This window comes from Galendromus occidentalis, unplaced genomic scaffold, assembly GCF_000255335.2.
Source record: "Galendromus occidentalis unplaced genomic scaffold, Mocc_1.1 scf7180000076357, whole genome shotgun sequence".
Classification (NCBI taxonomy): domain Eukaryota; kingdom Metazoa; phylum Arthropoda; class Arachnida; order Mesostigmata; family Phytoseiidae; genus Galendromus; species Galendromus occidentalis.
Window position 1 is genome coordinate 266,548 of NW_003804346.1, and position 25,672 is coordinate 292,219.

The window sequence follows — 25,672 nt, forward strand, 5'->3', positions numbered from 1 at the left end:
GAATTAAGAATCGATTCGTTTCAATGCCTCTATCGAGCTTTTGGCGATGTCGTTCACGCGGGAGATGTTGTTGAAAAACTTCCCTCTGTTCTCGAGATGCTCCCAGGCCACCTCTCCGAGTAAGGCGTCAACTTCTTGAAGCAGTCGTCCCCCTTCTCGGAGGCTGTGGAAGACACCCTCCTCCTTCGGAGCACAAGTTTTGGTCAAAACGTCGGCAGCGTCTTCCGCCCGTCGAGCACTCGAATCTGGGGATGAGCTCAGAAGAGCTGGGGGAACAAAGATGCATATTCTGTGTGAGGTATGAGAATTTCTTCGGAGGGATCGAGTTTCAGCTTATGCCCTCGAATCAATCTCAAAATCTGCTTACCGCTGAATTTATCGATTACTTTCCACCTCAAGCTGTCTCTTGGCGGGCTGCCCGCCAAGCCCACCAAGTTTAGTTTACTAGTCCGTCACTAGTACATCAGGTTTTCTCCCGTGTCCGTCGTATCTCTTGAGGTGACGGTGATGGTGAGGATTGTATGAGACCGCGAGCTCGACGCGTTCATCAAGGTAGCAGCAACCATCAGCGAATATACCTCCTGCCGATCTCGAACGACCACTTTCTAGAGGCCTCTGACTACCACGGATCCTTACGCGGTAGAGTCTTCGAAGATCTTTGGCCTCGAGGTCTGGAACTCACCGGAGTCGAGAAGGTCGAATTGGTCCTCGATGTATAACTCTAGGAAGGAGACTTTGATCATGGTTAGCTTTGGATCTCCGACTTCGGAGAAGATCTGATGAAGAGCTCTGGAATAACATGAAATTGAGAGTCGACTCCTCTGAAAGTAACTTCATTGGTTTCACGAACGGCTGTTATTCATTCTGAGTCGCATACCGGGGGAACTGTTCCTGCGTGAGGGTCGTGTTGCCAAAGGAGCATTGTTTGAGAGCGAATGCCTTCCATCGTGTAGGTTTCCCCCGTTCCGGTTTGACCATGAGCGGAGACCGTGCAGTTCTAGTCTTGAAGGACTTCTTTGATAAACGGTTGGACCACGGTCTTGTAAACATCGATCTGGGTAGGATCTTCTCCGAAGGATCCATCGAACGTAAGGGTTTCCTCATGGTGACTCTTCACAGAGACGCATCTCCGCTATTAAACCACACCCACGCGCATCTGGCTGCGCGCATTGCGCTCCTGATCGTTGATCGGACTAGAAAAGACATGGATGAATGAATGATCGACTCGCGGCAGTACAGGAAGGGTACCCTCGACTTTCCCGAGAAACGTCGGTGTCGGAGCAGACGAAGGTTTCCCGTCAGACGTTCCGGATCGACTCGGACACCTGCTTACTTCTCGCCATACAGGTTCTCACTGTTCTCGTCTGAGCCGGAGTTGGACCAGCGCCGCGAGAACTGTCAGGACAACTGTGAAACCCACCAATTAGATGCCGAGACGGCATACTTGCACGTTGAATTGCAAGAAGAAATATATATGGAACAGCCTGCTATGTTTCAGGAGGAGAATAAGGTTTGCAAGTTTGTGAAGTCGTTTAACAGATTAAAGCAAGCGGGACGAGTCTGGCTCGAAACGCTGAACGGGGCTGAAGGAGTTTAGATCCGATCGCTGCTGTTATTGATCAACGAGCGGAACTAACTTCATCATGCTGACGATTTACGTTGAGGATTTCCTGATCTTCTCAAATGACGCAGGATTGCGAACTGACCTTGTCGTGAAATTGGGAAAAGTCTTCTCTATGAAATTTTCAGCTCAGGCTCAATATTGCCTTGGCATCGAGATAACGCAAAGACCAGAAGAGGAGACCGCGGTTCAGAATGGCTGATTGTACTGCCGTCGAGACCCCCGTGGAACCAGCTGCACACACAAAACGATAAGAGGTTGAGGAGCCGGCTGATGCTCCCGACCGTGAGGCAGTCGGTGGCCTAATGTTCATATATCAAACAACCCGTCCCGACATCAGCTATGCTGTTAGCTTTGCAAGCCACTTCTGCTCAGACCCCTCGAAGACACACTGGGCCTCGGTGAAACGGATCTTGAGGTATCTCAATCGGACCTCAACTCTCCGATTGAGGATCGATGGCAAGATCCAGGGATGCACGGCGGCTTTCTCCGATGCAGATTGGGGTGGTTGTTATGATTGCCGCAAATGAACGTAGGGTTGTGCTTTCTTGCTGTCCGGTGCATGTGTCTCTCGGTCAAGTAGGAAAGAGCCAACTGCCGCACTCTCCTCGACGGAGGCAGAGTTGATGGCTTGTTCTGCAGCCTGTCAAGAAATCAAGCGTCGATCTCTCTGAGCTGCCCAAAGTAGTTGTTGAGTGCCCAATGACGCTGTGGTGGGATAATCAAGGTCCCCGGCTCCTGAGCCAGGATGGAGTCCAGCATAGGCGGACAAAGCACATAGATCTCCGACACCACTCCATTCGGGATCTCGTCGGAGGAGATTCAGTCGTCATCAAGCACGTCCCGACCGCCGAGAGTGTTTCCGATATTTTAAGAAGAAACGTCTTCCAAGCGAAAAGTTCATGTATTCTCGGAGGAAACTCGGTGTATGTTAAATGTTGAGAGGGGTCACGAGCAAGAGGCGGTGTCCATGGTAGGAGCTCAGAGCTCGTTGGGGAGTTCGCGCCTTAGAGTGTTCGTCTCGAGCTGCTCTCCGGAGGGCGATTATCGACCTTTTCCATGCTTTCTTGCTGAGCGCGGAACCGTCTACTGGAGTCGGCGGTGCGGAATTCTAAAATCAGCGAAATCACACTAAAACCTGGGCGAGCGAGAATCTCTGGATTCATGCTGGATTAGGACGAGAACGCCTCGGAAAATCGATTGATACATTTTCCCATAAACTCACCGAGAACGCGAATGAGCCTGGTCCGGTCACGACAAAGAAACGTTCAGGTTCGCCGAACGCAAGCGGAGGACCCGAGATTCTCCTTGCTTGAGAGGAACGCTCATTATTCAATGAGTAATGTGTCGATCTTCTAATATTCTCTCGCCAATATAGTACTTGATACACAGCTACTGCGCGTGATGAAATTAGAGACGGTCCCGCTTCCAATCGGGCAACCTTCCTCATTTGTCCCCGCGTCTAAGCCGACACCGACGCACCGTAGGAACCGAATCGTAGAGACCGCTCCCGGTAGTTCTTATAGGAAAATATCGTTCGGTGGCAAGCTCTGTACTAAGAGAGGCAAATTTCTCTCTCGAAAAAAAAAGAGGCAAAATCTCGGAAATGGACTCCGGAGGGAAGACCAAACTGCTGGTTTTGTTGCCATCGATGAAAGCTGTGCGCTCGAAGGATCCGGGGATCCTTTGGCTTGGCCCCGACCATGGATGTATCTAAATCATATATGCAGGATTTACGTGCGTAATCAAAGTTGAATACTTCGAGGGTTGGGATCTGGAGAAAATTATCACATTTTTTTCGAATATAAGCTAGCTGAACATCGCTGAGCACGCTGAAATAGATACTCAGTCAGTGGAGCTCCGCAGCCGAATCTCTGAGTGAGTCCTGGAAAGGAATTCTCGGAGGACGAAGCCTCGATCAGGTTGCTCACAGACGGGAGTCCCTTTTCTCATCACTGTGGGTGCTATCCATAGGACATTGGATTGCCGTACGCTCGAGAGATATCAACGTGTGGTGAAATGCTCGCAATGAGATGCGCAAGGTGGATGGTCCGAAATGTCAGGCTCTGCGCCGTGAGCGAAGAAAATGGCCATCCACAAGGGAGTAAGGACTCGTGTTCTCCTCATCGTTTGCAATTAATATGCATGTTCATCTGTTCCCTCCATTAGAGCGCGGAGTTTCAGTCTGTCATCCTTATGATACTACTCGCGTGATGCTTTATTTTCGGAAGAGAAGTCCAGCATCGCCATCCAACGAGATTCCGCTGTGAAGTTTCGCGAAGGGATAAGGCTCAGTACACAGCATATATTGCCCATATTCCCCGAGTCGGGAGCATAGATTCGAAGTATTAGAAGGACGAACTTATCACGAAATCGATGCGCCCGCGAGCGGCATTGATTTCAACGGTGAGATTGGTTTTTACAACTGAAATTCACATGATTTACATCTTCGATTTCACATCCCAGAGCGATTCTTCGTTTCAGAAATCAGAATCGCAGGACTGAGTCCGAAGGGAAGGCCGGCCTTCCCCTTGAAGGTGCGGAGTTGATCTTCGCTCTTGGACAATGTTGCGGAATGAAGATGCGATTTCCATTGACGCGACAGGGCTCGATCTCATCCTGTTTATTCCTCGTAACTATTTCATGGCGGAAGCCTTCCGTTTCTCGGCTTTTTTCGCCTGCTCTGCCTGTCGTGACTTCGCGTTCTCCCAGAACACGCCCAGCTTTCCGCTCTCTGCAGTAATTTTCAACAACTCCATGATCAACGGGATATAATTGTGTCGTCTGCGGATGTTCTCCTTTTGATACATGGCTATTTTCGCATTTTCGTCTTTTATGACCTTTTGAAGTCTCGCGATGCCTCGGCGGACGGTCTCCGTCTGCAAGTCGATAGAGAATTTGTTTGCCACGATTGTTTCGGGATATCGCTTGGAAGACGATTCCTCTTTGAGGAGTCACCCACCGGTTTGCCGTCGCCCATCTTCTGGAATTCCTCGATTTGTCTCTGGCACACGAGTCGCCGATCCTTCACGACGGCCATTAGATTGAAGTGGATCTCGCTCTTCGAATACTGGGCTATCCTCTGCTCGATGACTTGCCGAGCTGACTCCAACCAGTCTTTGTTTGCGGGTATCTCACAGTGCTCAATCGGGCCTTCCCGTAGGCCGTCCAGCTCGTACAACTACCGAGAGGGAAATGACTCAGTGCATTGGATAGAATCGGATCGCGAAACGTTCGACCACAAGGACAGATCCGGTCACACTTCGACCCTGTTCGGTCGCAATCAGAACTCGGCCATTGCATACGATACCTTGCCGTTTATTGGGACGTAGCTTATGAAATGGTATACGTCATCGTCTTGCTTCGATGCTTTTTGATCGAACTCGACGATTTGAGGCCGTGAAAATGAGTTGTGAACCTCTCTTATTACGTCAGAGTTCGAAAACGTCAATCCCTTCATCTGAGAATCGAATTCTTTCGTGAACTCTTTCAATTGAGCCAGATTCTCGCCTGGAATATTCGTAGAAAAAGAATGATCCTAGGAGAGCGCTCGACAAGAGTTTCCATCCGGGGAAAAAATTTCGATTTGGTCAGCAAGACACTCACCGAGATTTACATCGGGATTCTGGAGATTCATCAAGACCGCCAGGATTGCTTGAGTCGCACAGGCGTTATTGATAACTTGCTTGGCGAAGAATATGTCTGGATTCGTTACGACTTTCCCCGAAGTCGCGAGGCTCTTGTCGGTGTATTTGAATAGGAAGATTAGACCGAACACCGGCCGCATGTCGACGAAGGACTCCTAGAGTAACAATCGGACGGAAATTTGAGACATGCTTCCATTTTATCCGCAGGAAAGTTCCAGATAAGAGGGAGCTTGGCTCGGGATTCTGAATCATTCCGTAAAGACGCAATCGTTCCCTCATAGGGAAACCCTGAGGCACTCTCGACACCTTACATCTTCCAGTGAGAATATTTCCTCAACTTGCACGCCAGATACTCCGAAACCTCGGATGAGCTCTGAGAAGACTCCAGGGTCCGATTCTATGAGACACCAATCTCCGGCACTCATCTGTGGAGAAGAGATTTTGTGAGGAGACGCTCCGGAAGGGCACGATCCTGACCGCAGCCTGTTCCTATCCTGAGACAGCCTGCGGACAGCGGTGAGAATAAGGACGTGACGAAGCTATCGTTTTCGGGTAATGCCGCGCATATCTCAAGCAGGGACTACAAATGTCGGTATTGATTCCTCATCAATGACTTGAGGATATCCTGAAGAGAGCACCTCGATGGCAGTAATTAGACAGCAGCAGAATAAGCCCTCCTTCCGGTCGTCGGAAACTGAGTCCCCTCCAGACCCAGATACACTGATAGCTCGCTAGACGCGTTGTGGAGATTCGCTTGTGGAATACCCACGCCTCTGTCCCGAAATTCAAGAAAGCCGGTCGAACCTAGACCTAGAGGTCTGGTTTCTCGTTGGAATTTCCCAACGGACACAAACCTTGGAAGTGAGCAGGTTCAGCGAGGAGTGATGAACGGAAGCGTCGTGCTTGGTAAGAGACTAATCGCGTTGTTCGTCTTCAGAGAACTTATATCGTGATTTGCTTTTTTTGCCAACCACCACAGCCGATTGTGATTGTTCTTAGCAGCTAGCGGTCTACGCCACAAGCAGACGGTACCCGCTGGAGGAGAGGGGTGGCGACCGCAGCGCCATAGGCACGCACGCCAAGCGGCGCGATCCTGGAGGAGGTGGATCGTGAATTCTTGAGGAACTCAGATTACGGAACACCACGTTCCCTCAGCTTAAAAATGTCGACCGACGGTTCTCTTCCGAAAAAGTTAGATATTCCCCAGACGTCTATTTCATTAACCTAGGGATCATAAATTCTGAGCGAAAGAAACTTCTCGCCGTCGAAAATCCACGGTCGCTTCAGACAGAATGATTGTGACGAAAACTCTTACCGCAAATCGCACCAGTAGTACAGTCATGGAGCTGCGCTACCTAGATAAGAGGCTCTGCATGCTTCCCATTCGCTAGGGATGTCAGATAGAGGCAGAGAAGTTAGAGCTTAAAAATGGTGACATACAAGTGAAGCAATGAATCACAGATCGTGGGGACGGTTTACGCTTATCGGCCTGAACAATGAAAATTTCCGGCCTGGAATCATAGACCTGTCTCCGGATTTGGAACTCCTCGCGAAAATGTCGGCATTATCTGCGTTCTATGTTGGATGTATCCGATCCATACGTATAGGCTTTCTATCCTACAGCTCAACTCGCAGATGAAAGAGAGCGTCGAATTCAACCTCAAAGTCGCGATGATCATCCGCCGCAAATGTTTTCTTGTGAATTGCACGACAAGATACTCCACAGTCCACCTCCGACCGGGGAGGAATGCCCATGAAAGGCTCGCCCGAGTTGTCCGATATCGATTGAGAAGCAGCTGCGGTGTGAGACTTTTCTCTCTGCAGTATCTGACGGCGACCCCTTGTAGCATGTGTAATGCAGTGCTCCTCAATGTGGGATGGGATACGATCTACATGAAAGTTATTTGAGAGAACCAGAGTATTCCTCACCGGTCCTCTTCTTCAGACACATTACGACCCACGCCAAAAGTTTAATACCGCTGCGGATGCCAGCCAACGTGGTATCTGAGGAGTCCTCCTCCAGCGGTATATCGATGGTAATGGAAAAGCCATTCTTAAGATGTCGAAGTCGCTGACGAAATCTCAGCGAAACTACAGTGGAGCGCTTGAAAAAGTTTGTAAGGGAGAGACACTTCATTCTCAATGCCGATCATAGGCCCCTCTTTGCGCTATCCAAAACTTCGAATACCAAAAGTCTGCAAGAAAGAATGGCAGCGAGGCTCCGACGTTTCGAGCGTTTCTCTTTTTTGCCTTTGCAATGATGAGCGAGGGCACTTTTGTGCCATCCGAACGAATCGCGAGGATACGAGTCACCCTCGCCGTTTCGTAGCCAGTCGATGGGACGTAGATGGATGAAGCTCCTCTTCTTTCGATGGTCTGTTGAGATCCGTCACCCAAGTAGACCGCTGTTTCGTCCATGCAAATTATGTCGCGGAAGTGGTATTCAGAGAAGTCAACAGCATCGACAAAGGTTTTGTACGCGAGCGCTCTTCGGGAGATCTCGGTGTCCTCGAGTTTGAACAATGTCGTGGCACGTCTCAGAGAAAGCTCATTTCGGTTTAGGAAACCATCAAGCCAACGGTCGGAGGCCTTGAACTGATCTCCAGATCGCTTCACAACGAGGTTCAGGGATCGTCGGTGTAGAACCCACTCGAACACTTCGCTTTCGAGGTCCGCGAAAGCGGGTCTGCGACCCAAACCAAGTCTCCGAGCCTTTCCGTCACCCTTGTCTGCCCGGTAATGGAGGCTCTAATGCAGGGGTGTCAGACTGAAATTTTTGGCAAGCCGCATTCGAGCGCCACAGGTGCCCGCGGGCCTGTGTAAAAATTCACTTCCGTTTAAACGGATATATGCCTATCGTCTATGGAAGAATGCTTTTCAAGCCTCCGGGGATCGAGGGAAAACCCGTTTATTCAGTCTTACGGAGGGATTTATTCTACCGATCTCAGTCAGTTTCCGAGCACTCATTCGAATTGGTCGGCTTCGCTTATGTGGAGTAATAGTGGTGGGCCACAGAGAAAGACCTCGCGGGCCACATGTGGCCCGAGGGCCACGGGTTTCAAACCCCTGCTCTAATTGAACTCAAGCCGCTCAGGGCAAGTAACGCAGTGCCGCCGTCTTGTCGCATCAAGTCGTTGATTGCTCCGTTTGGGTCGGTGTTCCTCGGGAGAACCAACTTCAACAATTTGTCCAATCTGGTTTTTCTTCGATGCTGAGTCTCCATAATTTTGGAAGAACGGTGTGGTAGGTTGGGTTCCTCCGACGAGCTTGAGCCGCCTGAACTTTCTGACCACACGAAGGGCCTCGCTCCCTTAGGAGCCCTCATGTAGGGTGGTCACCGACGACGGAGTATCTTCCAACACGTAGGCGAGATCTGAAGCTTTCGTGGCTTCGTAGGTTCCCACTGACGCATAGTAGTACGCCTCCAGTAGGCCCTTCGTGCTTTTCCGACTTCCTTGGTAGTTTTTGCTTGTTCGTAAAAGACAGTCAAACTTGAGATGACTCTTCTCGACTCGTTGGGAACAGAGAGACCGCGAAGACTTTCGATGATTCGCTGACGTTTGAGATCGTCATCATCATCAGCAGGAAAAACGAGATTCCAGGCTCTGCATTTTTATCCGATGACATCGTCGCCAATCCTCGAATACAATTGATGAGATACAAGACTTTCCCATGTTATCGAATGGCTACCCTCACGAATCCGTAAGGAGTAAAGTCCCGGATATAAGGAACCCCTGTTTGCGTGGAGAAGTCACGTGTATAACGAGCCTTCGGTGTTACGAGTTTCGCGTGAACGGCGCAGCCCATAACGGCTCGGAGTTCTCGGCACTGAATCTATGAAGGATTTCCCTGGAAGAGGCAACACCACAGTGTGCTGCACAATCAGTTTGACGCTTCCCGAGCAGTTCCACTATATCGAGTCGGTTTGGGTTAGCAGGCCCTCAACGGCGCAGCCCACAATGGCGCCCAAAGTTTCCGTGGCGCTGCCTTCCGGGCGTGGTTCGGCTCTAAACCTTAGTTTCGCTGCCGTTGGGGCCTGCTGACCTAAACCGACTAAATTACGCGCCCCAGACTCAGGTTTAGGCCGCCTCACAATGTCATTGCTTCGAATATGCTCGCTTGCGCTCGCCTTTCGTAGCTTCCGGATGTGCTCGCTTCGCTCGCCCGGGGAACTAACCTAACCCGACTCAATATCGTGATACTGCTTCGATCGGCACCCAACTGGATAGGCTCCGCACTATTGTCGCGCCCCTTCCATAAAAATCCCTCATAGACTCGGTGCCCGGAATACCGCGCCGTTTTGGCCGCGCCGTTTTGTCGCACTCCGTGCATCATCACGTGACCCCTCAGGAGCCGTTTCACCAGACATCTTCCATAGGTACTGTCGGAGACAAGCGACTCTCTTCAGGGGACAGTTGAACTCAAGGGGGGAGACAAGTGACTCTTTAGTACTTTTACGCATTTTCAGTGAGGGTTCAAGCGACCTTAGGTCCTGCATCATAACGTGACTCTGAGAGGGCGTTTCGCCGGGCATGTTCCATATCGTCGGAGACAAGCGACTCTTCGCCGAGGACTGTTGACAGTGATGTGCAGCCGGCCGGCGAGTCCGACTGCCCCTCGGGCAGCAGTCGAATTTCGCCACAAAGGACACAAGTGACTCTAGCTCTCATACATTATCGAAGGGGGCTCAAACAAAACTAAGTCCTGCATCATAGTCCATAACTTGACCCTTGGGAGGCGTTTCACCGGGCATCGGTGCAGGACATCTGGGCAGAAACCAACTAGACCAAAAACCAAGTATGCCAAAACCAACTGGGCCAATGGACCAATTGGGGCAAAACCAACTGCGCGAAAATCGAAGTGATCGAAAATTCGCGAAGTCTTGGAATGGATAGAGGACGAGATGAACCCCTACCAGGGTCATCATCGGGACAGTCACAGATAATAACCTCTACCTAAATTGAAGACTCGGAATTGAGTTCCCCGCTCAGCGAATGCTCGGGAAGCTCGCTTGGAAACGGCAACGCAGTGCGGTGATGCACAGGAATTGTGCATGAATCCATTTCAAGTAATAACGAACATAATAACATGATAATAAGCAATAAGGAATGTGTAGACCGGACGATGGTTTTCTTGAAATTGACAGAATCACTCCGGCGCGCGGGATTCATGACGTTATATCGCTTGCAAGTCAAACTATTCGAATTCGATTCCGGGAAAGACCTGCTCTTCGCCCTTTCGAGACAACTCATCGGGAATGAGGGTAAACGAAGCAGGTGCACATTCACGACTTTGCGTTCATGTGGTCTCCCACTCTCGCTACCAGGGGCTTAATTTCGGGGTAGGGCCTATATGACCGTAAACTTCAGAAATCGTTCTGGGGGCTCATTCTCGGAGAGTTCTTATGATATGAGAAACACGGTACCTATGCACAACTTGCGTGCAGGTCTCTGCGGCTTCCCCGCTCACCTTCATATGTTGTGAGTACAGGAATACCTCGCATAATGCGGATTTCGGGACCGCACTATTCAAGTACCCGCACTATCCAAGTCGGCACTATTGAAGACAGAGGGTCCGCACTATCGGGATCAACACACTGTGGATTCGATTAGCGCGTACCCGCTTGGAACAACAGATTTTCCGGCCTTCGCATACTATTCTTTTGACGCTTCGCGCGTCTATAGAAACATTCCCATTCCGTCGCGAATTATCCCGCCGTTTTAAAGTCCGCACTATTCGGAACCGGGTGTCCGCAGTATCAGAATCCGCCAGACAGATTCCCATAGTGCCGACCCTCCGCCTCGCATGGTGCGGCTTTGGATAGTGCGGGCTGCAGTATCGGAATCCGCACTATGCGAGGTATTCCTGTATTTCCATTCATACTTGTTTCCATTCAAGGGACAAAGACCACAGACGCGGACTCACGAGGAGATAGCACTCACAGTTTATGATTGAGTACAAGCGGGGCTTGTCGGTCGATCGGGACTAAAGTCAAATTAGGCCAAAGTTATATGCATATCATGAGTACGAGGGATATGCAAGACTGGATTGGGATTGTTGAGAGGCTGCGTTCATTAAAGAAGGTGGGGAGCATGATCATGGCAGCATTTCTGAACAATTCGGATTCCGCAGCGATGTGAACTGATCTTGGCAGATGAGAACTTGGAGTCTACCATGCACTCTCGAATGCTTGCCGAAGCATTGGAATGTCATCAAGAGCATGGAACGCAGGATACTGAAATCCCTCTGAACTGAGGTCGGAGTTTCGGTTTTTAAAAGCGCGTGACACATCTTCAGGAGATGACCGCGACCTGTACCCGCTTCAACGAGCGCGAGTTCCCTCCCCAGGTTCTCCTGGCTGCAGGTGTCGCTAACACTGTCGGATTCGGGAGCCGATGAAGCGGCGAATATCGAATCCCTTGAGAGTCTTTCCTGGAAAGTTCCAGCTTCCAATCAGGTCGACGTCATCAGGTCGTATTGGATAGAGCTAATATAGCTTTCATTGTATCTAATTCGTTATAGGCCCTATTCTCACGAATCTATTCCCGATGCTGCTTGGAGCGGCCCGAATATATGCCTGAGACCGGATTTCGCGCCTCTCCGCGATACGGATAGAATGAAAATCACGCGCAGATAATCAGACATCTAGACCGAGAAACTCACTTTTATTCCACAGTAGCTTCGAGAGCAAGCTGACTGCATCGAGTTGAGTGATTTCCTAGTCAATGCACTCAATCCGAAGAATATCGACGCAAGCTGTGAGTCAACATCACGGGATCACTGACAGTGATTAAAATGCGGATGAAACAATCGTCCTACAGATCCTTCGTTTTTTATGTTGACGATGTGGCTCTTGAATCCGTCTTTCTGGCAGAAGGAAGTCTACGTGAAACTCTTCGTGGGACGCCTTCATTCTGATCAAAGCGACTGTAAACACGGTGATCCATCTCCATCTATTCCATCCCCAGGCAATCCAGCCAACATAAACTTCACCGCCACCATACCCCCTTCCCTCAACATCACATTCGATCATCGTACCCAAATTCAGATCCGGACTGAAACCCGGCGCTCTCGACGCCCTCAGGCACCATTGCTGTACGATAAAGCCCGACCTCGTTCTCCTCACTGAAGCATGGTTCAATTCTTCCATCGAATCCGCGGAACTATCCCTCAGGGGCGCCTACAATGTGCACAGACAAGACCGCTCCTCACGAGGAGGGGTCGTTTGTGTACTCATCAAGTCCTCGATCTCTACCTCCGATATACAATGCTCAGTCTCCGATGAATATAGAGCTCTCAGCCTACACCTTCGCTGTATAACCTTCCGCCTACTATGCTCCTACGTCTCGAACTCCGGGTCGACAGAAGTCAGGCGCAGACGGCAACAATATATCTGTGCAGTCCTTGACGAGATCTGCGACATCGACGCCCCCTGCATCATACTAAGTTATTTCAATCTACCGCGCATCGACGGAATACCTGGATCCTCGACACTCATCGAGGGCTCGAGGCAGACTTCTACAACTGCTGCATCAGAAACAATCTAGTCTAGCTCGTTGAAGCCCCCACGCACACCTCCGGTTCCCTACTCGATTTTTCGCTCACTACCAATCCCGACCTGTGTACAAGCCGTATGCGACTGGTGCACCGACAATCAGATGTAACTACCTCCGGGGAAGTGCGTCGTTCTCAAATCATGTGCCGACACCTACAGTAACTGGATGAACGGATCCGAATTGCCCACGAGAGACTACACGAAAAACCTCGCAATCCTCGTCTCAGCTGATCTCAACTCCAGACCCCATGTTGTTAGCCTCACCCAATCCACCATAGCCACAGTCATTTTTCGCTCCTTCATAATCCCCGCCCCCTCGATATACATCCACCTCTACAAATCGCTCATCGAGACTCGGCTGACGTACTGTTCATTTGTGAGGCGACCCCACCTTCAGAAGCACCGGGACATGTTCGATACTGTTCGTCGTCGGTTCCTAAAACGTCTCTACTGGACATGTGGAAGCCTTGATATATCCCTGAAGCCCATCGAGGTTCTATTCGACCTAGAGGACCGACTATCATATCTACTGCTCAAACGACTCGACCTGCGCGACCATTTTCTTGACTTCACCTCGAACAACCTGCGCAGCGGAACCACCGCTCACCCAAAAGCCCTCGCCCGCACGACGCTTATCAATTCTCAATTCGCCTGGCGTATTGCCCGCTCCGTGACCCTACGAAAAACGAATACTGCCCTACTTACACCCCCCGCCCTTCATCAATAAAGGCGCATATCATCATCATCATAAAATACACAAATAAGTACCGGGATATAGCGAGACGACGACCGTACTCATGAAGCCCGACAGGATGATGAAATGACTTTCAGCTGGTTCTGACTCGCGCTGGCGCAAGGAAGTGGAGAGCACCCCGCCCTGCGGAGCACACCTCTCTGGGTTCCGGATCATATTTGGTCCGAAAGTCTTCCCAGCAACCTGCCAGATTTCCGCCCGCTTCAAGGATGAGATTCGAGGCTCCGTTAGGAATTCCATGGAATTTTACCTTCTGTTCGGCTCTGCGATCCGAGCCTGACAGACTCGATGCGGAAATCGATGATTGACCTCTTTATCAATTCTGCTGATTCGCGGCTTCAGGTCAAGCCGAGAACGATGAACGCACTTTTAATCGGAGAAAGTGGCGCTATGCCGTTTTCGAGAATTTGATCTGTGATTGTGAGCTCAGCCCACGGAGCCGCCATCCATTCGAGTCTTTCTCGCTCGTCTTGGCGCATCCTAGCGTTATGACCATCCTATCCTTTCGGTGAAAGCGCGCCTCCCAGTGGCGTTTTCCTCATTCGAGGTCAGCCTCATATTAATTCTCGTGGCCACCACAGTGATGGCGGGGTGGGAAATCAGCGTTGTCGGAATTGCTTCCCCATAGTGCAATCCCGACTTACCTAACTTCTGAATCGGGAACCTCTATCTCCGAACGAGAAACATCGGCCGGCTTCGGGAAATGAACCCGGCACCTGAACACTAGACACTAGACCACCACGCGGGTCCAGGTCAGCCTGACGCGCACAATTCTTCTTTCCTCCATTTGCCAAAACGATAATAATTTCTTCAAAATCTCTCACCGGTACATCTATTGGTGTTTTTGAATTTGGAGAAATACATCTTCATGAGATCGATCAAGATCAAAATCTATCTATCTATCTAACGGCGGAGATGTCTCGAGGCTTCTTCCCCACTATTTCTTCGGAAGGTATTTTCGCGGATACCAAGGTTCCATATGACATTCGTACTTCAACTTCACGCGATAGCAGGACAAGGATTCCGCTCAAACGATTGCCAGATTTGCTCGATCCGTTCAGTCTTCTTCCCGTATCATCGATCCTACCGTGTTCTATACCGGCGTATATGGATTCGGATACCACCTCGCCACCTTCATCCTTGGGACATGAGCTGAATTCGAAGTGCAATTCCGATGTGGAACATTGGTCTCCGTTTCCGCGGAAGTTTACCCTGAATGTATGGTGGCGAGGCAACCTCGAGTGGGTAGAAATCCCTGACCCCTGCTTAAGTCTCACCCCCACGATTTCCTGTAGTAATCAGGATAGAGGTTCAGACCACGCGAGAAGAAGGAAATACACACGCAGGGATTTCGGGGTATTATGACGGACAGTGTTTTTTATTCTGAGATTGGAGGGCCTCATGGAGCTATCGGTCAAGTACGGGACCGGAGGGGTATCTAGTATATATAGGTGTGAAGACCCCTGTCTATCTAATTGATTATACCTAGGGAATCTTGCGATTCTTGCGCAGGAGTGGACCGGGTGGTTGAAAGCTGGGATTCTGAGTTCTGATGCGGGATGCGTACGAGGTTTCTTCGATTGATGAGAGTGAGGTATCGATTGATTTGGGGTCGGATTGAGATGGAGACTGAGATTCACCATCTTGACTGTCGTTCATTTCAACGATGGGTTTCCAGGTTGTTGGATGGGATAGCATTAATCTTAGCTCGTTTGGTGGAGCGCTCTCTGAGCATCCTTCAGATATAAGTTTACGAGATTCCATTGCGTTTGGATCTTCGCCTCCTTCTGTCTTCTGAGGCGCTCTTCGCCTTCTTGTGCGCGACGTTTCTGAGCCTCAAGTTTCATCTCGGCCTGAGTGAGTTTCTCGTTGAGGTCGGCGAGAATTTCTTTCAGGAGACAGACTTGATCCTCGAGGCCCTCACCGGCGCCCTGTTCGGCTAGGGCCACGCCAACCGGGCTGGCCACGACTTTGTTCTGAGCAGAAGTAGAATTTACATCGAGATCAGCATCTTCGCACGAGGAAGTTGGAGCGTCACGGCTGCTGACTCCACCGCAGTTGTTGTTCTCAGTGGAGCCGTTGGAGAGGAGCGGCGTCGGGTGTGTGGCATATGAAACCGACTCGACCTTAGGGAACTGTACACTATTGAGGGCTTGCAATAGCCTTTCGACATTCGTTTCGGTGGCCTGGCTCTTGGCAACGGCCGGAAATGAGTCCTTGAGCAGAACGTGCAATTTAGCCAGATGCCTGGGACAGTCGACAAGCGAATCGTTGAAGAGAAGTCCTTGAGCTGAAGCCATCGGCGTTCCTGAAGAGACTTCCGAAAGGAAGTCTCGCATGTTCTGCATTTCCTGCTCGATGAAATCGTTCATGAATTCCATGTAGCGCTCTTTTCCGCCGAAATGAGCGAAATTTGCGAGAGTCTGGATCGTCTTCGCGATGAGTGTCAGATTCCTGGAAACGCGTTCTCCCGGATATTCTTGGCAGAGTTTGAACAAGGACGGCGACAGGATAGCGGGGCAGAGGAACCGTAGGAAGATTGACGCCGACAGAAGATTGTAAAAGAGCTCTTTGCGACTGCGCAGTCTGTCCCTAAGGATGCCGAAGACCAGTTTCAGTTCGGCGGGGAAGTACGCGGCCGAGCTCCGAATGCTTCGCCAAACTAGATCTACGTGCTTCCTGAGCATCAGTTGGTGTAGGCGCAGAGTTTGCTGGCTCGACACCTTCGAGGGATCGACCTCGCAGTCGTCTGAGTTGAGTAGAAGTAGATCGGTTACGCCTCGCAGCGTCTCTTGGAGGTAGAACTGGCCACCGATGAGCTTCATGTGAGCTTCCATGGTTTTAGTGGCAACGCTGTTGCCTCGGAATGTGAGCTGGTCGTCCTCTATTTTTTGTATGTCGTTCATGACTAGCTCAGTGACGAACTCTGTAGCGAGGCCCTGTTTCTGCATGATGTGTACGAGAGCGGTTGCGACTTCTCCTTTCGTTTTCACGGATACGCTAGGCTCGAGTAACTCACACAAGGTGGGATAATCGTTCTTGAGGTACTTGAGGAAGTCTCCATAGCACTCCATCGGGAAAACTTCGAGCGATTGGAATTTTGTCCTCACTCGGATCGCCATCGGAGGGGGATTACTACCCATGGTCGAGTTATTCGGCTCGAGAGGATACCAGCTCTCGGATGGCTTTGGTATTGTGTTGGTCACGGCCTCTAGGGGAATCCGCACCGTACCAAGAAGCGATCTCTTCTTCCTCTTGTCCACTTCTCGGTACAAACTGACGATCAAGGTTTCTTTGGTGGACGGCAGGTGATCGAACTCGAAGCTTTCCCCCCAGAAACACATGTCCAGCTTCTGCTTGGAGCACGTCTCAGCTCTGAGCTTTCCGCCGATGTTCAATTCGGCGACGTATTTCTTCTTATTCGGAATTCCTTTGGCCTCGAAAACCGTCACTTGAAGGAAGTTTTCCACCCGAGGCTTCGTTTGGAGCTCCAAGGGCGACGAGTCCATCTTCTGCTCTCCGGGCAGGCAGGCATTGACCGAATGCTTCACCCACTTATCCATTTCCCCAGATTACTGCCTGAGTTGAGCTGACTCCCCAAGTCGAAAGGATTTTAATGGTGTTCTGATTCCAGGAGGGAATAGTCCACAGTATCGTAGGGCCCGTGAAAGTGTTTCGGCCACCCAGATGATCTTCGTAATGTGAGCCCGTGATCGCTCGGGAACGGTTCGATCTTAGTTCCAGTGACCTGATCAAACTCAGTGGTTAAAAAGTGATACATCATTGGAGCTGTGGAGTCGCTCACGTTGCCTTCAAACGATATCATAGGCCTTCGCAAAGTCTCGCCGGAAATGCGTCGGAAGTGTCGTGTGATCTGTTTCGGGAAGACATTCGCCGTTTACTCGCGAAGTACTGGTAACTCACCCAATGGAGACGCACTTGAAGTCGAAAAGCGTAGAATGTCTTTCTGAAGTCCGTAAGAGCGGGACAGTTTGTGATCTCAAACGTTGTGATATAGCCCAGAGCTGGCGCTGATCTGAGTAGAGGTCCAGACCGCACGAGAAGTAGGGATTGCACTCACAGGCATTTCGGGCAATGTAACGGCCAGTGTTTTTATTCTGAGATTGAAGGTCCGCATGAACCTATTGGTTGAGTAAGGGACCTAAGAGATTATCTACATGTTAGAACACCCCTGTCTATCTCATTGATTCTACCGAGGGGTTCTTGTGATTCTAAAGTACTGGGGTTAGAGCGAGTGACGGGACGGAAGTTGTGGACGGGGTGGTTGAGAGCTGGGGTCTGCATTCGAGATGGGTCCGAGGTTTCTTCGATTAATGGGTGTGAGGTATCGATTGATGTGGGAGGGAGTTACACATCGCTCATGCGCGTCCAGCGGCCTGTGCCTCGTTCGTTCACGACTGATAGGTTGAGTTGCGACATGAGAGGACATTTTCATCCCGGAAAAGAGACAAGGTCCGCGCGCACATTGGGACGAGAAGCGGGCATCGAGAACGGAAAGCCTATTCCACCCGTATTGGCCCGGTTCTATGAAATACATTCAACTCCCCTCCTACTGACGTGGAAAGGTCTTCAAAATGTGGCGGCCTCCATGCAGCGAAATCTTTCCCGGGAGCTTTAGTGGGGCTGTATCTCCGTTTATAGGCATCGGATTATCACAATTATTCAGTGGTGGAGTTTCGAGAATAGGGGATTCAAGCATCATATTCAATTCGAAGTCTGATACTCGTATCTGAATTCTTCGGTCCTCAATGACCTGCAGTATTACTAGAAACATAAAGCCATTTGTCGCCCGCTCCAAAAATCGTATCCGCCTAATTAAGCATGCTTTGAGCAGCAGATGTACCTAACCGGACAGCCGGAATCTCCGTCTAACAATCTAGACGTCTCCCTCTCATATTTCTGCTCCTCCTATCCGTACCATCGCCCTGATTCAAATTGTGGTTCTCTTTCGGACTCCGCGAGTTTCTCGGAGGAGAAGGATCTCGAGCCCAGAGGAAGCCTAGAACAATTGCTTCTCAAAAGTTTTTCATGGTGATATTCTTAGCTGGAAGCTCGAGAGCGAACTGAAAAGAGCCGGATTCAGTGAGAAGGGCCTCGAAGACGACCTTGTGGTACGGCTTATCATCGAAGCTACGGCTATATCCACACCGCGGCGGCGGGAGATGATTAGACGTACACTGAGTCAATTCCACAACGAGCACGGTCGTCGACCGACAGTTTCCAGATTTTTTCAAGCGAAGAAGTTATCGCGAATTCCGAAATTTGGCAAGGAAAACCGAACGGATGGGGTAATTCACAAGAGGGATTCTCTGGATCCCGAATTCTCTCCGGGAGCACGGCCGCTAGACCCAGCTTCGGGTCGAAATTGCTACCGCTTCGATCTCAATCAGATACTCGGCGCGGATGATCATGGGTCGCACCCATGTTGAGGGACCATAATGCCTCCGAGAAGTCGTCAGCGAGCGGCGCAGGGCGCACACCAACAGCTTTGCCATTCGCGGCGAGTGTTCCCGGATTGGAACACTCCGAAGTGCGAATTTTTGAAACCAGATCCTGAAGCTGCTCTACGGTTAACTCCTCTTTCGCGAGCCCGCAGACTCGCGGCAGAACTTGGTTGATCGGTTCAGGAGGGGGAGCCTCAAGAGTTCCGGAGCATACAAGGCCAAGGATAATTTCGCGCAGAGAAACTGGGCGCGATCTGTACTCCCCGAGAGCGATCTCCGCATTTATCGGCGCTCCGAACACCGACGAGTTCCATAATTTTTCCTCGAAGTACCTGTCGAGAATCGCACTTTAAATGCTCGACCTTTGAGTTGCTCATTCCTTCCTCAACCTTCGAGATTGTGTAGTGAGTCTAAAGATGAAATCTGCATTCCCGTGACTCGAACGAGCGACAGAAGATATCGATCCTCGCATCCTGATCGAGCTGGAACATACCTGTCGTGAGACGAATTCGGAAGGGGCAAATCTAAATCCCCCTGAGACCACTCGCACCAGAGCTCCGCTTGAGACGCTGTTAAGAGCGCCGTCGTCATGAATCGTCCCTCGAAGCATCGTTGAAGCATGGGCCAGTTTTCCAGGATGAGGTCGTATCTCCTTTGTCACGCAAACATGATTGGAAGGATGTTGTCGAGGCAAATGCTGGAGCGGGAACGGATCATTCTGAGCGTGGAATGTTCGTCACCTCCGACTGAGAATTCCGTCCCGAACTTGTATGAACGTTCCCGCTCCGGATCGCTTCATGAGTAGGTCCACCTGTTCTGATGGTGACCTTCGGAAAAAAGGTATCGCTGAAACCTCGGTTGTCCAGTGCAATGAATTAGAGATAATCATCACTTCCGATCGGAGTTAGGGCTCCAGAACGACGCAACGCTTACAGCTATATGAACTGTTGTGTCCGCATCTGTAGCAGCGAGTGCGACCGCTGCTCTGAGTTCCGGGACGAGGTTGGGCGCCATCAGATCGGTACCATTTTCGTCGGGTCCATTCTTTCCACAGGCGGCTGCCAACTGCCAAGGAATCATTTCCGATCCACGCCAAAAATCTCTCTTATTCTCGGATCCCTAAGCGGGGCTCATCCCGCGGCCCCGGATAGTGCCGCGCTTCCGGGTCGCTAGCAGGGGATGGGCTCCGAGAACCAAAGTTCTCGGGAAACCAGCAGCAACAGATCAGTGGATTCGTCAGAAGGAGCATGCACCGAAACACTAGCATCAGTCTCCAAAGTGCCGGCATCTGTTACCCCATTCGATGCAACGGCATCCCCGCATGCAAGTCAAGCTCTGATGGCTCAGATAATTGATGGATGCGCTCTTGCCCGGGGCAAGAGCTACATCTTATCCGTCAGGTTGCGGTCGGAGATTCCCAGGAATAAGCCTGATGATCGTTCAGACGGAGAGCGCCCCTCCGTATGTATACCCGCAGAAGACATCGTTACTGGTGACCTCTCGTTCTGCGGAATACAGCAGGATGAGATCAAGTAGGGGGCCGAAGGCGGCCACCAATCATTCGGAGTCTTCTCGGACTTCACTGGAACTTCGAATGAAGCGTCGAGGGGAGCGACTTCTGGAGAGGGAATTCGAGACCTTACAAAAGCGGACAAGTGGATGTGCAGCGACATTCGACTTCAAGAAGTACTGTGAGTGGGATCATCTGCTTCTAGTCACTTCTTGTGCGAGCTTGCACGAAGTCCGAGGCCGGCACACGAAGTTGACAAGGATTGTGCTGCCGTGGGACGCTGTGATTTCGGGATCTTGGTTTGCATCCATCCGCCGGGAGTTTGACAGGAGTCGATCACTTCAGATCGGTGAGTAGGGTTAGATATCGATTTTCCGCCAATCCTGTACATTCCGGGACAGCGGCTCTCGGCGGTCCCTTTAACCCCCATGTACCGTATACGAGTTATACGAATTAGTGGTACACTTTGCTCACATCCGACATTGCTAAGATTTTGCTCTCTATCATCCAGGACAGACCGAAACCTGAGGAGGCCAGCTCTGAATTCCGGACCAGCGAAGGACTCCGCAAGAGAGCATGAAGACGATAAGCTGTCTCTGCTTCTTGGCGATCTTCGTCGCGGCTTCAAGCCAGAGGGTAATCGAAGACAGGCGTCGGAAGCTCCCACCTCGCGAGGTTGCTCCCAGGAACCACGGAGCAACTCAAGGGATCGGGAATCCCCGAGATTCCAAAGTAGCTCCAAGAAACACTGGAGCAACTCAAGGAGTCGGGAGTCCCAGAGGTCCTACAGTAGCTCCAAGAAACACCGGAGCAAGCAAAGGGGTCGGGAGTTCCCGAAATCCCGGGGTAGCTCCAAGGAACACCGGAGCGACTCAAGGGATCGGGAATCCCCGAGATCCCAAAGCAGCTCCGAGAAACACTGGAGCAACTCAAGGAGCTGGGAGTCCCAGAGATCCTAGAGTAGCTCCAAGAAACACCGGAGCGACCCAAGGCATCGGGAATCCCAGAGATTCTAGGGTGAATCCTAGAAACCACGGAGCAGCTCGCGGGGTCGGAAATAACCGAGATCCTAGGGTGGCTCCTAGAGAAAATGCTGGAAGTCGAGAGATCCGCCAACAGCCTGAAGCGAGCCGCCTAGCCGTTCGAATTAAACGGCAAGAGTATTTCATGGGGCCATCGTCCGGCACAAAGAGGAAGCTCGCTGAGAGAGAAACTAGAAAGGAGTCGAGAAGACCCCCAGATCCGGTCTTCGACGAGGGATACATCGTCAAATCCGTGGGAAAGCATCAGCATTCGGCGGACCCTCCTTCCCTGGAGCCAGAAGAGTTCAAACGGAAATCAAAAGGAGGGCATCATCCCGGGATGTTTATTTTCATGGAGAGCGTTGGATGAAATCACCGGGAGTCTGAGCTCCAGTGATCGTCGAGGGTGTTGCCGCGGGATCTCAAACCGTGCCGGTCGCTTTCGATCTGCTCCCATGAGAGGAAAGATCCGCCAAGGGCTGAATGACTCACCACGACATCGCCGATGAAGACTCGCTTGAGAACGCCGAAGCCATTGAGCACATTCGTCCTCCTATCATGCTGTCAATCGACAGAGCGGGAGCTCTCCTGGATCTGAAGCCATCGAAGAACCCTCAGCCTCCTCGTCATACCTTCCCCGAACGACCTGCGGACATCATGGTCCATGAAATGACTTTATTAAATGACTTTTATTAACTTTAATGAGTTACCAATAAAGCTGGGTCATTCCACGATGTTTCTGAGCTCGCATCCTTATTGCGTGTAGGTTTACATGCCTTCCTCGGTTCCACAGTTCTCTGTTTCCCCAACTTACCGGCAAATGGGATTTTTCAATATGCATAGTGCAGCTCCCTGATTGAACGTGCCATTCCTCAGGAATTCATTGGAGGATTTCGAGGAAGAAATTCCTGATGAAGAATCAAAAAACCTATTGTACATTATTCTCCGAGTCGGTATACTTTTCCGAAGCATACCGACCTCAGGGAGTAAGCGATCTCTGCAAGTGTTCGCGGAATATTCCATATTTCCCGAGCACAACTGAGAGAATGGGTGCGCCTCCCCGCCCGAGTCCTGGTAAGGGAGGAACAATCCCCCACATGCGATTCTCACAAGGCCTCTCAGACCTCCATCAGAGTTCAGGCACCCAGAGGGATGAGCCGAAAAAGCAAGGTTTGAGACATCGCGAAGGGCACTTGAGTATGCAATTAGAGTATATTCTGATCGGAGGGCATGCCTGTCTATTTTTCGATCGGGCGGAAACTGCCCGTTTTCGAAAGTTTCCCCGTCTGTTTCTTCCGCCCATCGAACGAGCACTCATACTAGTAGCTATACGATCTCGAATTCAGAAACTCACAGACAGATTGGAGCCGCGAGACAAGTTCTGCAATCTTTTCAACTCGGGTCTCGGAATTCCTGCCTCCAGAAGCGCCCGTTACAGAGGGATTTTCCTTCATCAGGGACTGCCTAGGTATCTACTCATATTTCAATTATCCTTCGAAGCCCGCCCCTCGAACGGCGACCGCCCTCCTGCCGGAATATTTACGATATGTGAATTCCATCCCCTAATTTCAGTCCCTGACCCGAGTTTCCGGGACCGATTATCACGACGTGAAAGCATCAGCAGGCCCCGGGAGGCTGTCGTTCGGGTGGGCTTCACCTCAAACCCATGAGGCACGGGACCGGAAGCAGACGGAGGATATCTTCATGATTCTAGTCACTTCCCTCCGACAGACACGTCCATGTAAGAGAGGGTAGCCTCGTAGACTGCAGGACGATGCTTTTGAGGTACCAGGGTTCTAGAAGAGAATCTACCTAGATTCTCGCGGGAAAAAACTTCGTCTCTCGGATACCTTCGCACCGGAGGCGAGCAAAAGACAGCAATCGAGTCGGAATTCAAGAGAAGGAAACGACCTGACCCTTATAGTCTGCGTCAACAACTGAGGTCGAATCACTCTTCCTACGACCTCGAGGCGGAGGAGAAGTAGAGGCTGCAGGAAATCGGAGCCAAGAGCTCTCGCGAGGTTTCGCGGGTCGGAAATCACCGAGATCTCAAATCTGCTTTCGGGAACTTCGTGGTAGCTCATTGGATCGAGAATCACCGGAATCATGAGAATCGTCATCGTTCCCTCCGTTCTCCCCGACCGCTGAGAGCGACAGGTCGAGCGGTTCGACTAGAATGGAAATAACTGAGAACAAGATGGAAAAGGAGCGGATGATCTCCCAAAACTCGGTTCTCACTGTACTCTGTGGAGAGAGGTCTACATCTACTAAGTATCGGATGCTATTGAATAATATGCATAACAGCCAGAAACGAGGCAGAAATCGTCAGACGATGTATATGTACCACCCGGGTATCGGGCGACGCAATCAAGAGCAGCGGTGACTCTTCGCTTCGCGGGAACGTTCAGTGGAGAGTTTTCTAAAAAATCAATCCATATTCGAGTAAATACTTTGGAATGGAGCGGATAGACCGCCACCACATCTTGAGTTGTATATATTTTCAAGACAAGACGATCAGCTCAATCGTTCGAGAGATATCAAACCACTGCGGGTAACCTGCGAATAAATCACTTGTATTGTATTCGAGTGGCGTGACCCTCGGTGAGCTCGGACGACATCGCAAATGGTCTCGGAAAGCGGCCGAATGAGCGAGCAATTTCTGGGGGAGCTTCAAATATAGGAATATTCGCAATGGAGACATCCAGAGCGCCACTTTCCATAGATACATAGTCTTCAGGACCGTCGAGCTCTCCGACCTGCAGACGAATCTCCTCAAAGCAGTTCTGCGCTCATGAAGGAAGAGGACGAGACTTCGAATGCAGCGTGATGAGAATGTCGAATTTCGATAGCGGTCACAAAAGCGCAAGCTTCAGGTGCATGGCATGCACGAAATTCGGCCCCCAGCCCCAATCCCCTACGCCAGGTCAGGATACACTACGCATTGACGTATACAGCAGGAAGGGGAGACATTCCCACCCTTGAGCTCTTGGGGACATCAAAGAATACGATGCCTCGGAAGAGATTTTGCTCTCTCGGCTACTGGAAAAGAGGTCATGCAGAAACGATAGGTATCTTTTGTTTGTTCAAGTCTCTGAGTGAGTTCACGTGCTTCGACAACTCATTGAGAGCTCATGCTTAGAAATGAGGATTGACCATCGCAATGAATACAGCATATATTAAAATTCCTTCCGAAGGTGCTCAAAAGGAAATATGGACGATCCCCGCGCATCACTGAACCCGACGCTACCCTCGGCGATAACCCCGGGAAGACCGAGAATCGTCAGTCCAGTCAGACCTATCGTCGCAAATATCAGCGAGCCCATCTCCGTCGTTCTCGCACAAAGGTATTCTGTGAAGAACATCTGTTAGCTTGCGACTCACTCAGAAAACTCCTGAGTGACGCCCCGGTACTCAGATGGTGAAGGTCAATCGACTCGTACTCCACATAAGTATTTGACTCGTGGATCCGAGAGACGGAAATACAGCTTACCTCGTGTTCGGATATGCCCTCGCCCTGATTCGTGGAGATGCGGCAGCTTTCCGTATTGCTATCCGCGGATCCATATCTGCAGGCAGTCGGCGGTTTCTCGCGTTCCGAAATACGAGGCCACGCGTCAAGTGCAGGGATTGCGAACGAGGCCCGTAAGGGACCCTCACGAGATCGCTTTCCCTGCGCAGAGAGTAAAAGTGAGTCAATCACTGATGTTTCCGTAGAGTAGTATACATATATTCTACGCTAGTGCTGAACGCGACATCCGCACTGCCGTAATACGTGACAGTCCGGACGATCCGCCGGGGGACCCAGGGTCCCAAGAGGAGCGGCGTCGTTGAGACTCGATTTGAAACCCGATACTCCGCCTACGGAGTTCAGACACATTATGCTCCAGGAACGGATATCTTACCGGCCTTCAACAAGCACAAGCATCACACATAAGAGCGAGAATAAGAACTGCAGCTTCATAATTCCTCGGTCTTCCCCGGCGATCCCCACTCTCAGACGGGCGAACAGAATTCTTCCATTAGAATCGTATCGAATAAGATTTACTCCGTCCCCGGGGTCTTCGATCCCGACCATTTAGATACGGCTACTCTCAGATG

At 50.8% G+C, this 25,672-nt stretch overlaps 3 protein-coding genes across 3 annotated transcripts; all 3 read right to left on the reverse strand.

Annotated features, from left to right (window-relative positions):
• Window positions 1-3: 3 nt before the first annotated feature.
• LOC114828564 (kinesin-like protein KLP2) lies at window positions 4-1,343 on the reverse strand. The gene is given in 4 exon segments (XM_029113151.1): window positions 4-266; window positions 368-793; window positions 883-1,065; window positions 1,334-1,343. Coding segments are annotated over 4 exon segments (882 nt in total).
• A 2,456-nt stretch (window positions 1,344-3,799) lies between these two features.
• On the reverse strand, window positions 3,800-6,271 carry Uch-L5 (ubiquitin carboxy-terminal hydrolase L5). Its single transcript, XM_003738908.1, has 6 exons — window positions 6,123-6,271; window positions 5,580-5,693; window positions 5,228-5,423; window positions 4,932-5,131; window positions 4,584-4,802; window positions 3,800-4,500 (listed from the first exon to the last, which is right to left on the reverse strand). The coding sequence occupies exons 2-6, from the start codon at window positions 5,691-5,693 to the stop codon at window positions 4,258-4,260; spliced, it is 972 nt and encodes a 323-aa protein (XP_003738956.1). The 5' UTR covers window positions 6,123-6,271; the 3' UTR covers window positions 3,800-4,257.
• A 9,009-nt stretch (window positions 6,272-15,280) lies between these two features.
• Window positions 15,281-22,134, reverse strand: LOC100901381 (probable Ras GTPase-activating protein). The gene is given in 5 exon segments (XM_029113152.1): window positions 15,281-17,148; window positions 17,151-17,325; window positions 17,502-17,613; window positions 19,783-19,869; window positions 22,067-22,134. Coding segments are annotated over 5 exon segments (2,310 nt in total).
• Between the last annotated feature and the right edge of the window lie 3,538 nt (window positions 22,135-25,672).

Bases quoted from the DNA above. Each gene is read 5' to 3' on its own strand.
- Uch-L5 (XM_003738908.1), bottom strand. From the start codon at position 5,693: ATGAGTGCCGGAGATTGGTGTCTCATAGAATCGGACCCTGGAGTCTTC. The intron at 5,424-5,579 runs GTAAGGTGTCGA...TTGTTACTCTAG, and splicing joins AAATATTCTCACTGGAAGAT to GAGTCCTTCGTCGACATGCG. The intron at 5,132-5,227 runs GTGAGTGTCTTG...CGAATATTCCAG, and splicing joins GAATCCCGATGTAAATCTCG to GCGAGAATCTGGCTCAATTG.